This window comes from Cajanus cajan, chromosome 10, assembly GCF_000230855.2.
Source record: "Cajanus cajan strain Asha chromosome 10, NIPB_CcT2T_4, whole genome shotgun sequence".
NCBI classification, from domain to species: Eukaryota; Viridiplantae; Streptophyta; class Magnoliopsida; order Fabales; family Fabaceae; genus Cajanus; species Cajanus cajan.
Window position 1 is genome coordinate 23,451,140 of NC_138526.1, and position 12,549 is coordinate 23,463,688.

At 32.0% G+C, this 12,549-nt stretch overlaps 1 protein-coding gene across 1 annotated transcript; it reads right to left on the bottom strand.

Annotated features, from left to right (window-relative positions):
* Nucleotides 1–754: 754 nt before the first annotated feature.
* LOC145952382 (uncharacterized) lies at nt 755–8,619 on the bottom strand. The gene is made up of 7 exons (XM_083064734.1): nt 8,025–8,619; nt 5,132–6,825; nt 4,705–4,837; nt 4,413–4,557; nt 3,918–4,289; nt 2,394–2,477; nt 755–808 (listed from the first exon to the last, which is right to left on the bottom strand). The coding sequence occupies exons 2-7, from the start codon at nt 6,369–6,371 to the stop codon at nt 755–757; spliced, it is 2,028 nt and encodes a 675-aa protein (XP_082920860.1). The 5' UTR covers nt 6,372–6,825; nt 8,025–8,619.
* Nucleotides 8,620–12,549: the final 3,930 nt, after the last annotated feature.

A 12,549-nucleotide genomic window follows, 5' to 3' on the forward strand; every position in this document is an offset into this window, starting at 1 on the left:
CTAGAGGAAGGTCATAAGAGCAAGCTTAGTTTTCATCCAGGAGCAACGAAGATGTATCAGGACCTAAGAAAGATATTCTGGTGGCCTAGGATGAAGAAAGACATAGCTGAATTTGTGAGTGCCTGTTTAGTATGTCAGAAGGCTAAGATAGAACATCAAAAACCTTCAGGACTGCTTCAGCCTTTGAGTATACCCGAGTGGAAGTGGGATAGCATTTCCATGGATTTTGTAGTTGCTTTGCCTAGGACTAGGCGAGGACATGACTCCATTTGGGTTATAGTTGATAGGTTGACCAAGAGTGCACATTTCTTACCTATTAACATTAGGTATTCTCTGGAGAGATTAGCTAGACTGTATATTGATGAAATTGTGAGATTACATGGTATACCATCTAGTATAATTTCAGACAGAGACCCTAGATTCACCTCTAGATTTTGGGAGAGCCTACAACAAGCTTTGGGAACCCAACTGAGACTTAGTTCAGCATACCACCCTCAAACTGATGGTCAGACTGAGAGGACTATTCAGTCTTTAGAGGATTTGCTTAGAGCCTGTGTTTTGGACCAAGGAGGAAGTTGGGATAGCCTTTTACCTTTGATAGAGTTTACCTATAATAATAGTTACCACTCTAGCATAGGTATGGCACCCTATGAATCCTTGTATGGTAGGAGGTGTAGAACTCCTTTGTGTTGGAGTGAGCCTGGAGACAATGTCATCTTAGGACCTGAAATTGTGCAGCAAACCACTGAAAAAGTTAAATTGATACAGGATAGGATGAGGACAGCTCAGAGTAGACAGAAAAGTTATGCTGACAGGAGAAGAAAAGATTTAGAATTTCAAGAAGGTGATCATGTATTCTTGAAAGTCACTCCGTGGACTGGGGTTGGTAGGGCATTAAAATCCAGAAAACTTACTCCTCGATTTATTGGTCCTTTTCAAATTCTTAAAAGAGTCGGCAATGTTGCCTACAAAATTGCTTTGCCTCCTAATCTGTCAAATCTTCATGATGTTTTTCATATTTCACAACTTCGAAAATACATCCATGATCCTTCGCATGTGATTGAATCGGATCATATTGAGGTTAAGGAGAACTTGACGGTGGAAGCTACCCCGGTGAGAGTCGAGGATCGAATGGTAAAGCAACTTAGGGGTAAAGAAATTCCTTTGGTAAAGGTTATTTGGGGAGGAGTTATACCAGAAAGTGCTACTTGGGAATTAGAGGAGAAGATGAAAGCTTCATATCCATTTTTATTTGCATCAGGTAATTTCGGGGACGAAATTTCTAAAAGGAGGGAAGTAGTGTAACATTCCAAAATTTTATTTTTTTATGTATTGGAATTATTAGAAGAGTTACCGTATTTTTATATACGTATTTTACTATTTACATATACGTATTTTACTATTTACATATATGTATTTTACTATTCATATATACGTATTTATGAATAGTATTTTACGATTCATATGCATAATTGAAGGCTGCGGAACCGAAGGGGGGCTGCGGAATTAAGTTTCAAAATTTAATTAATTCTAATATTTTAATGAATAGTGCATAATAACTTTAATATTATAATAATGAAATAATATTATTTTAATGAATAGTACATAGTGCATAGTAATTTTGAAATTATTATGCACTATGTACTATTCATTAAAATAATATTATTTCATTATTATAATATTAAAGTTATTATGCACTATTCATTAAAATATTAGAATTAATTAAATTTTGAAACTTAATTCCGCAGCCCCCCTCGGTTCCGCAGCCTTCAATTATGCATATGAATAGTAAAATACTATTCATAAATACGTATATATGAATAGTAAAATACATATACGTAAATAGTAAAATACGTATATGTAAATAGTAAAATACGTATATAAAAATACGGTAACTCTTCTAATAATTCCAATACATAAAAAAATAAAATTTTGGAATGTTACACTACTTCCCTCCTTTTAGAAATTTCGTCCCCGAAATTACCTGATGCAAATAAAAATGGATATGAAGCTTTCATCTTCTCCTCTAATTCCCAAGTAGCACTTTCTGGTATAGCTCCTCCCCAAATAACCTTTACCAAAGGAATTTCTTTACCCCTAAATTGCTTTACCATTCGATCCTCGACTCTCACCGGGGTAGCTTCCACCGTCAAGTTCTCCTTAACCTCAATATGATCCGATTCAATCACATGCGAAGGATCATGGATGTATTTTCGAAGTTGTGAAATATGAAAAACATCATGAAGATTTGACAGATTAGGAGGCAAAGCAATTTTGTAGGCAACATTGCCGACTCTTTTAAGAATTTGAAAAGGACCAATAAATCGAGGAGTAAGTTTTCTGGATTTTAATGCCCTACCAACCCCAGTCCATGGAGTGACTTTCAAGAATACATGATCACCTTCTTGAAATTCTAAATCTTTTCTTCTCCTGTCAGCATAACTTTTCTGTCTACTCTGAGCTGTCCTCATCCTATCCTGTATCAATTTAACTTTTTCAGTGGTTTGCTGCACAATTTCAGGTCCTAAGATGACATTGTCTCCAGGCTCACTCCAACACAAAGGAGTTCTACAGCTCCTACCATACAAGGCTTCATAGGGTGCCATACCTATGCTAGAGTGGTAACTATTATTATAGGTAAACTCTATCAAAGGTAAAAGGCTATCCCAACTTCCTCCTTGGTCCAAAACACAGGCTCTAAGCAAATCCTCTAAAGACTGAATAGTCCTCTCAGTCTGACCATCAGTTTGAGGGTGGTATGCTGAACTAAGTCTCAGTTGGGTTCCCAAAGCTTGTTGTAGGCTCTCCCAAAATCTAGAGGTGAATCTAGGGTCTCTGTCTGAAATTATACTAGATGGTATACCATGTAATCTCACAATTTCATCAATATACAGTCTAGCTAATCTCTCCAGAGAATACCTAATGTTAATAGGTAAGAAATGTGCACTCTTGGTCAACCTATCAACTATAACCCAAATGGAGTCATGTCCTCGCCTAGTCCTAGGCAAAGCAACTACAAAATCCATGGAAATGCTATCCCACTTCCACTCGGGTATACTCAAAGGCTGAAGCAGTCCTGAAGGTTTTTGATGTTCTATCTTAGCCTTCTGACATACTAAACAGGCACTCACAAATTCAGCTATGTCTTTCTTCATCCTAGGCCACCAGAATATCTTTCTTAGGTCCTGATACATCTTCGTTGCTCCTGGATGAAAACTAAGCTTGCTCTTATGACCTTCCTCTAGTATCAGTCGTTTAAGTGTAGGGTTACTAGGCACACATACCCGATCTTTAAATCTTACCACTCCATCTGCACCCAAGGTAAATTCTTCTCCAATCCCTTGTCCTATATCCTTTCGTCTAGTCTCTAGAAATGGGTCTATTAACTGTGCTTCTCCAATTTCCTTTAACAACTCGCTAGTCACTCGAGTCATACCTAGTCTTACACTACTATGAGTCACCTCACAAGTCAAACTTAAGTCTCTAAATTGTGTCAAAAGATCCATCTCTCTAATCATAAGAGAAGACAAATGCAAAGATTTTCTACTCAAGGCATCAGCTACCACATTAGCTTTTCCTGGATGATAATTAAGATCAAAATCATAGTCCTTAAGGAACTCCAACCATCTCCTTTGTCTCATATTTAATTCTTTTTGATCAAATAAATACCTAAGACTCTTATGATCACTAAACACCTCAAATTTAGAACCATACAAATAATGTCTCCAAATCTTAAGTGTGAATACTACAGCTGTTAATTCAAGATCATGGGTGGGGTAATTCCTCTCATGTACCTTCAATTGTCTGGATGCATAAGATACGACCCTTCCTTCTTGCATTAACACTCCACCCAAACCCATCTTAGAAGCGTCACAGTAAACCACAAAAGTCTTACTAAGATCAGGCAATACTAAAACAGGTGCACTGGTCAATTTTTCCTTAAGGGTTTGGAAACTATCTTCACATTTACTATCCCAAACAAACACAACCCCTTTCCTAGTCAAATTTGTCAAAGGTAATACTAGCTTAGAGAATCCCTCTATGAATCTCCTATAGTATCCAGCTAATCCAAGGAAACTCCTAATCTCACTAACTGACTTAGGTGTCTCCCAATTCAACACAGCCTCAACCTTAGATGGATCTACTGCTATACCCCTACTCGAAATTACATGTCCTAAGAAACTCACTTCCTCCAGCCAAAAGTCACACTTGGGCAATTTAGCATAAAGTTGATTCTCCCTGAGAGTTTGTAGTACTACCCTTAAGTGTTCCTCATGTTCCTCTTTAGTCTTGGAATAAACTAGTATGTCATCTATAAAGACAACTACAAATTTATCCAAGTACGGATGAAGAATCCGATTCATGTAGTCCATAAAAATTGCAGGAGCATTTGTCACACCAAAAGGCATTACTAGATACTCATAGTGTCCATAGCGAGTTCTAAAGGCTGTCTTAGGTACATCATCTTTCTTAACTCTAATCTGGTGGTACCCTGATCTAAGATCAATTTTGCTAAACACACAAGCACCTACCAACTGATCCATAAGATCATCTATCCTAGGCAATGGATATTTGTTTTTAATGGTCACTTTGTTCAACTGGCGATAATCCACACACAATCTTATGCTACCATCCTTCTTTTTGACTAAGAGTACGGGTGCTCCCCAAGGTGATACACTAGGTCTCACAAACCCCTTCTCCAACAAGTCTTCTATTTGCTTTTTCAGTTCCACTAATTCTATGGGTGACATCCTATAAGGTGCAATAGAAATAGGTCCTGCTCCTGGAACTAAATCTATGGAAAATTCTACCTCTCTTCTAGGTGGTAAACTAAACACTTCAGAAAAGACATCCGAAAAGTCACACACAACAGGCAGTTCATTTATTAGAACATTTTTCTCAGAATTTAAAGAAGCTAACAACATGTATACTTGGGCATCCTCTTGCATAGATACCTTAACTTGGTTGGCAGTCAAATAATCCTTACTCACTTTTTCAACAGGTTCACCAAAAACAATAGATTTACAAGCACAGTTCAAAAGGATATGATTGGAAGATAACCAGTCCATACCCAGAATAACATCTAGTTGACTTAGAGGTAAACAAATTAAGTCAACCAGGAAATCTCTACCTTCAATAATCAGAGGAGATTTTGGACAGACATTAGAAGTAATTATAGAACCATTAGTGGGTGTTTCGACAATTATCTCAAAAGATAAGGAAGAGACAGGTAATTTTAACTTAGACACACATGCATGTGATATAAAAGAGTGAGTTGCACCAGAATCATATAAAACGGTTAAAGGAGTTCCATTAATGAAACACATACCCTGAATTAAGTTTTCGGATTGAGTAGCTTCGACACCACTCAAGGCAAATACTCTTCCTGTGGTTCGAGGTTTGCTAGCGTTGCCTCCATTCTCTGTTGTCTCTTTCCTATTCTGGGGACATTCACTAGCCTTGTGTCCTTCCGCTTTGCATTTGAAGCATGTCATTACCTTTTGCATCCGACACTCAGCTGCTCTATGACCTAGCTTTCCACATTTGAAACAGTTATTGCGTGAAACAAAACTCACACTTCGTCTTCCAGACGTTTGGCTGACCATTGGATCTTGGCTTCTTTGTTGCGTAGAACCCTGATTATTCACCTTAGAACTTGAGTCTCCTGTAAACTTGGTATAAGGTTTATTCTTATTGGATGAAGCAAATTTATTATTTCTCATTGGTCCTCCACTTTTATAATGAGTTACCCTAGCTCGGTTGTCCTCATCATATACTCTGCACTTGTTTACCAATTCATGGTAGTGCATGATCCCTTGATAATTAAACACTTGTTTGATCTCAGGGCGAAGACCGCTCACAAATTTCACGCATTTGTCCTCCTCATTGTCCACACCATCATACATGGGACAGAATCTAACCAAATCTTCAAACTTAGTCACGTACTCAGCCACCGAATCCTCTCCTTGTTTCAATTCAAGAAATTCCACCTGTTTCTTATGTCTCACGTCTCTGGGAAAATATTTCTCCAAGAACAGTCGTTTGAAATTTTCCCAGTTTACCTGAGTTCCCGCAACCATCATTCTTTGCAATGTACCTTGCCACCAGATGCCAGCCTCTCCAGAAAGCATAAAAACAGCCAAAGTCACCTTCTGTATCATAGGACATCCCATAGCTTGGAATATCTTTTCAACTTCAAATATCCAGTCAGCAGCTCCGTCAGGATTATAACCTCCACGGAAACTTGGTGGATTATTTCGCTGGAATCTCTCTAGCCAATCAATTTCTGGTCGTTGGTTCAAATTACGAAGAGCCTGAGTCATTGCTTGTAGAGCATCGGCGATTGCACGATCATTTCTACCTCCTGCCATTGTTTTTCTGTTTTTCTCCCCCCAAAAAGTTAATAATCATACTCTAAAACAATTAACTCAATCAATCGTCATATTATCAATAAGTTCAATAATCAATTTTACCATATCATTCATCTACCAAACAAGCACATTAGACTCATAACTCACGGTCGATTGAATCGACCTGCTCTGATACCACTAAATGTGACACCCTTACTACCCCAACTTATATTGTAATAAAAATTTCAATTATGGTAACAGGGTTCACATAAGAAACTTCAATAATCACAATAATATAAATATAAAACATAAAAACATAAGAGTTTTACAAATTGTTTTCAAAATAATATTACAATACCAAATGCATATAAATATTTCGTCCTAAAATCCTCTGCCCCGATGTCACAATATCAGAACATTTCCCAAAATAAAATGCTAGCATCTTATATGCCACTTGCAGCTGGATCCTCTCCACCTAAAATATCCACAATTTATACGGTGAGAAAAGAAAATATCTATATGCAAAGTACATTCAAACATATTACAAGATAATCTCATCATAACTCGTTATATAGTGTATACAAACGTGTATATAAACATATTTCAATCCATCATTTAAGTCAATATCATAATTATTTAACATTTATAACTCATGTCAATCTCACAATCATTTCCACATACGTAATTCATGTCAATCCAACAATTAACACTATGCCAAGACCTCGCCACGTTTGACACAAGTGATACAGGTTAATTGCCTCACTCAACCCACACCAGACCAGGGGTCACGCCCTCCCTGTAGCATCACTTACCCAGGGGCCGTGCCGTCCCTCACCATTTTGGTGTGAGGAAACACAATCACATTACAATCAATACAATCTCTTGCAATTAACCCTATGCCAGGGCAGCCATGAACGACATAAGTGGTGGTGTTAACTGTCTTTCTCATCCCACACCATGCTAGGGTCACGCCTTCCCTGTAACACCACTTATACAGGGCCGTGCCATCCTAGTCATTGATGTGAGACATCACAATCACATCCATATCACAACCATACAACATTTCAACTCATAATTCAACTTCTATCACTTACGCAATTTCATATGCATAACAAATAAGACAACAAAATAGAGTTTACATACTCCTCAATCATTCTTAATAATTCCAACAAAATAAAGCAAGTTCATTAATATATAAATACGATACATGTCATATATTTATTGATTCAACACTCGACTTATTACATACTTAATACATCATATTATATTCCTTTAATTATAATTTATCTAAATTGTCCATTAATGCAGTTCATTAATCCAATAATCCAAAAGTTCAATATTCCAAGGGTCAATAATTCAATGTTTAATAGTTCAATGGTCCAACCGTTCATGAGTCGCTTAGTTATAATATATATACAGATGATAATAAAGAAAATATAAATTAACTCCAGTAAAGGTGGCAGTGCCTCCTAGTTAGGAATTCATTTATATTTTCCAAATCATGTAATAAAAATATAACAAAGATGTACATTTTAGTCTTTTATCAAAAACGTTTAAATTACAAATTAATAGGAGGCTCAGCCTTCCATTCAGATAAATTAAACATGCTTCTGAGAAATTCTACCTAATACCCTCATGTACTCTACATATAAATAACCCTCTTTTCTCCCGTACCTGGATAAATAGTAACTTGGGCAGAACCTCCTCCTCTTTTTCTTAAATCGGAACCGGAACTAGGGCAGAATCTCCTCTCTTTCTTTCTCCCTTTCTATCTCTCTAGAATTTCCTTCTCTCTAGAATTATGAATTTTCAAAACCCTAGGCCCCTATTTATAGAAATTTTGAAATTACTATGCACTATGTACTATTCATTAAAATAATATTATTTCATTATTATAATATTAAAGTTACTATGCACTATTCATTAAAATATTAGAATTAATTAAATTTTGAAACTTAATTCCGCAGCCCCCCTTCGGTTCCGCAGCCTTCAATTATGCATATGAATAGTAAAATACTATTCATAAATACGTATATATGAATAGTAAAATACATATATGTAAATAGTAAAATACATATATGTAAATAGTAAAATACGTATATAAAAATACGGTAACTCTTCTAATAATTCCAATACATAAAAAAATAAAATTTTGGAATGTTACATTTAAGAGAAAAAGATAGAAAAGAAAATGAAATAATTATTTTTATAAGATAAAATTAGATTGTGTATAACTTAATTTGTATGATTTTTTTATTGATTTATTTAAAAATAATAATAATTTGTGCATAAACTAGCTTTAAATTATGAAAAAGTTTTTTTTTATTTATAATTTTTTTCTTATTTTCTTTCTATATTTTTAAAGAAATTTATCCGAATAAATCATATATCCAGCGCAATACAGGATAAATTGTGAGGAGAGTAATTTTTCTATATAAAAATATATTGAAAAAATTATTTTCTTTTTGTTGTTAAAAAATAATGTACAGTTAATTAAAATTTATATAATAAGAAAAATGAATCGAAGTCTAGCAAAGTTATTGTAATTTCAATGGATAAAAAAAAATTATCGATACTTATGAAAAATAAATAATTCACATTGAAATCCTTATTTAACTTATTTAAAGAAAATTTATTGACACAAGTTTATGAGTAATTCATTGATACTTCTATAAATACTTTTGTGTTAATATTTCTCAATTAAGACCTACTATTTTTTTTTCTTAACAGACCATTCAAGTTATTGCGTAAAACGTTATGAATTATATTAAAAATCACAATTGAAGTATATCAACAAAGCTTAGACAACAATGAAATTGTCACAGATGCTGGTGAGATGCAAAAGTAAATATAGTTTATAATATGAATTGTATAAATATATTGACAACATTTTTAATTTCTAATATTGCTGAAAACGATATAAAATAAATTAAATTTTTGCATGAAGGAACTTAATTTAGGCTATTTCTTTGATCCATGTTTTATGTAACATGTTTCGCTACCCTCTCTCTATTATTGTGCAACAGTATATAGACATGTATATTTAATTGACCGACAATTTAACTAATATATCATTGAATGTCATTTATAGGTTAATATTGTAAATAAATCTTTATGAGTTATGATTTATTAGTAACTATTTTAATTTTATTTTTTATTTTTTTTATTCAAATTTTTTTTCTTTCTTTTGAATCCAAAATTTTTTTTCATAGAAGATTTTTTTTAAAATAACTATTTATTTTTTAATTTTAAAATATTAGTTAAGAAGAAATCACTAAAGTTATTTCAATTTCTTAAATTTTAATTAAAAAAATATAGAATAAATATATAAATATATATTAATAACTATACTTAGTACTTGTACATTTGAGTTAAAACATTTTTTTTATAATATTACTTTCCACTATTTTTTACAGCTCATTTTACATTATTTTAAATTATTAATATATTGTCATTGTAGTATTTTTTTTTTGGTATTTTTTCAATTTATAGTATTGATCTACTAATAATTTTTTTATTTGAATTATATATATATATATATATATATATATATATATATATAAATAAAAGTAGACTTGGTATTGTATCTGAATATGTATAAATATTTTTACTTTTAGTATTTTTTAATTTTTATAAAACTTTTTAATTATCTTTATTATTATAATAACAACTTATTAATATATATGACTTTTATTATTTTTATTTTATAATATAATATTATACAATTTATATTATAAATATATTATCTCGATCTATTAGATAAAAAATGATATTGGATTCATGAGAACATAAGTTTTAATGTTAATAAATTTAAACGTTTTTGTTAAAAAAATGTTTTTCAGATCGTATAGTAAGATGAATTTAAATACACAATTAATTATGATGATGTGTAGTTTCTTAGACGATTCTCATCTGGATATAAAATGAATGCATTAAATTGATTCCTTTTTGTAAAAACTCTTCATTCTTAAAATTGGTTGTATCACATCTTGAAAGTAAGATGAAACAAATAATTTTTAACTTTAACTTTGTGTTATTGTTTGAAACATGAAGAAACTTTGTTGTAAATAATATTTTTTTGTTGAAATCTAGAGAGGTTTCGTTGTTCAAAAATTACTTAAATAATTGCTTGAAAAGACAAGTCAAAAAGTACTTAAGTTGAGTTAGAAGTGACTCATGAAATAATATTTGTATCTTTATGAAAAATAATGAAACTTAATCAATTCATCAAGAACTAAATTGAGTTTCAATAGTTGAGATAATCCAATATAAAAATACTTTGTGTTCTTTGTGTCTTATTTTTTGTTTGCGCTCTTAAAGTCTTGTAACTAGTTCACAATATTAAAAAGTTAAAGTGTTGAATTTTTATTTGATACTATTCAACTCTCTTCTAGTTTCTTTATTTTCTTCATATTATCATTATAATAATATTTTTTATTTCTTATAATTGTAGTACGTATCAGACTACTTGTAGTTTATTTATTTTAAACTAATAAAGTTTATATTTATCATTAATGTTATCTTTTTTACTTTAATTAAGTTCAAAATTATAATATATTATTATTATTTTATTTAAAACATTAATCAACATTTTACTATATTTAAAGATATATATTTAGGTTATTTTAAATATTTATTATAATAATAATTTACTGTTATTAAGAAATATTAACAATTTTTTATCACAAATAATTTGAGTTTTAAGATTCTAACTTTGATTTTAAATTAATTTTTAAAAATTTAATTTTGACACAATGTATAATAAGTTTAACGCATTCTAATTTAAATAATTTATTTTATTCTTATCAATTTAAAATACTTGATATACTTGAAGTCTTAATTTAAATAAGTTTTTGTTTTTTATATTCTACTTATCAATTTAAAATATATAACATATTTTAGTAATATTTAAAAAATTTATTTTATAGTATTAATATATTATTCTTGTAACGATCCCCATGATCGCTACACTTCGTGAAATTACCAACTAGTAATGAAACTACTCACATTCTTAAGATTTTATACTCACTGTACATGGATATTCACATTGTGACATGTATATAAGTATAAGTGCAACTAAGAACAACTCTATAAATATATACAATATATGTACAATCATCCACTATAAAACAATATATAATTCTAAGTTTCGGTCAAACACTATTATACAGATTATCAAAAACAATCCAAGATAAGACTACATTGCCAAAATGGCCCTACAACATCTCCATGAAGCTCGCTTCGACTAATCTTGTCGTACTCATGAAAAATCATGATTATTGTAGTCCAAACCATATGAAAAACATGCAAAGGGAACTTGATGATATGATTTGTGGTCCCTGTGGATTCCCGTGGGAAATCTTAAGGGAACTTGATGTGATTTTGAAAAAATTTATTGGTTGTATGTGCAAATTAGGTGATATAGAATATTTGCATGATGATATAAAACTCTTTTACCATTAAATTGTGTTTTTAGAGATTTGGGGTGTGACTCAAAATTCTGTGTTTTGCTGCTGTGTTTTTTTTATATGTCATCGGGCACTACTTGGGGCGTGTTGAGTGTTGTCAAGGCCGAGAGCAAAGTTTGCTCTCAGGGTCTCTCACATTAAGCATGAGATGACCCTCGTTGGGCATAGAATCTCCAAGGGTTTCCTATGACACTTCTATCGAGTGTGAGCTAACTCTTGTTGGGCATGGACACTCTAGAAAGCTCTTGGTGGCGTTCTCACTAGGCATGGACTCGATCACATTGTGTGACACCCTCTACCCCAACATATATATATATATATATATATATATATATATATATATAATAATAATAATAAAAAGAAATATCTTATTAGATAAAAAAATATTTAAAAAAGAAAAGACAATTCCAATAATCATGTGAGTAGAGAATTCACATTCATGTCCTTAATCCAAATAGCAAATAAAATTACAAAGAATAAAAATTGAATTTTCCAAAATATATACTTTAATAAAACATAAACAACATCATATTCTAATTCTATCTATATCCCGATGTCACATGTCTTATCAGAGCAAAATCCCACATAGAAGCCTAAGCTCCATCGTCCACATCCTCAGCCTCATGTTGTTGATGGTCTCCTGTATATCAAACAAGGGAAACAACACAAAAGAAGAGAGTGAGAAACATCTCACTCTGGCTCACGGTGTAGGAACGCACACCGGATAACCA

Bases quoted from the DNA above. Each gene is read 5' to 3' on its own strand.
- LOC145952382 (XM_083064734.1), bottom strand. From the start codon at position 6,371: ATGGCAGGAGGTAGAAATGATCGTGCAATCGCCGATGCTCTACAAGCA. The intron at 4,838-5,131 runs GTAGAGATTTCC...TCTTTTCTGAAG, and splicing joins ATCTCCTCTGATTATTGAAG to TGTTTAGTTTACCACCTAGA. The intron at 809-2,393 runs GTATTCTTGAAA...TTCTCCTGTCAG, and splicing joins AATTTCAAGAAGGTGATCAT to CATAACTTTTCTGTCTACTC.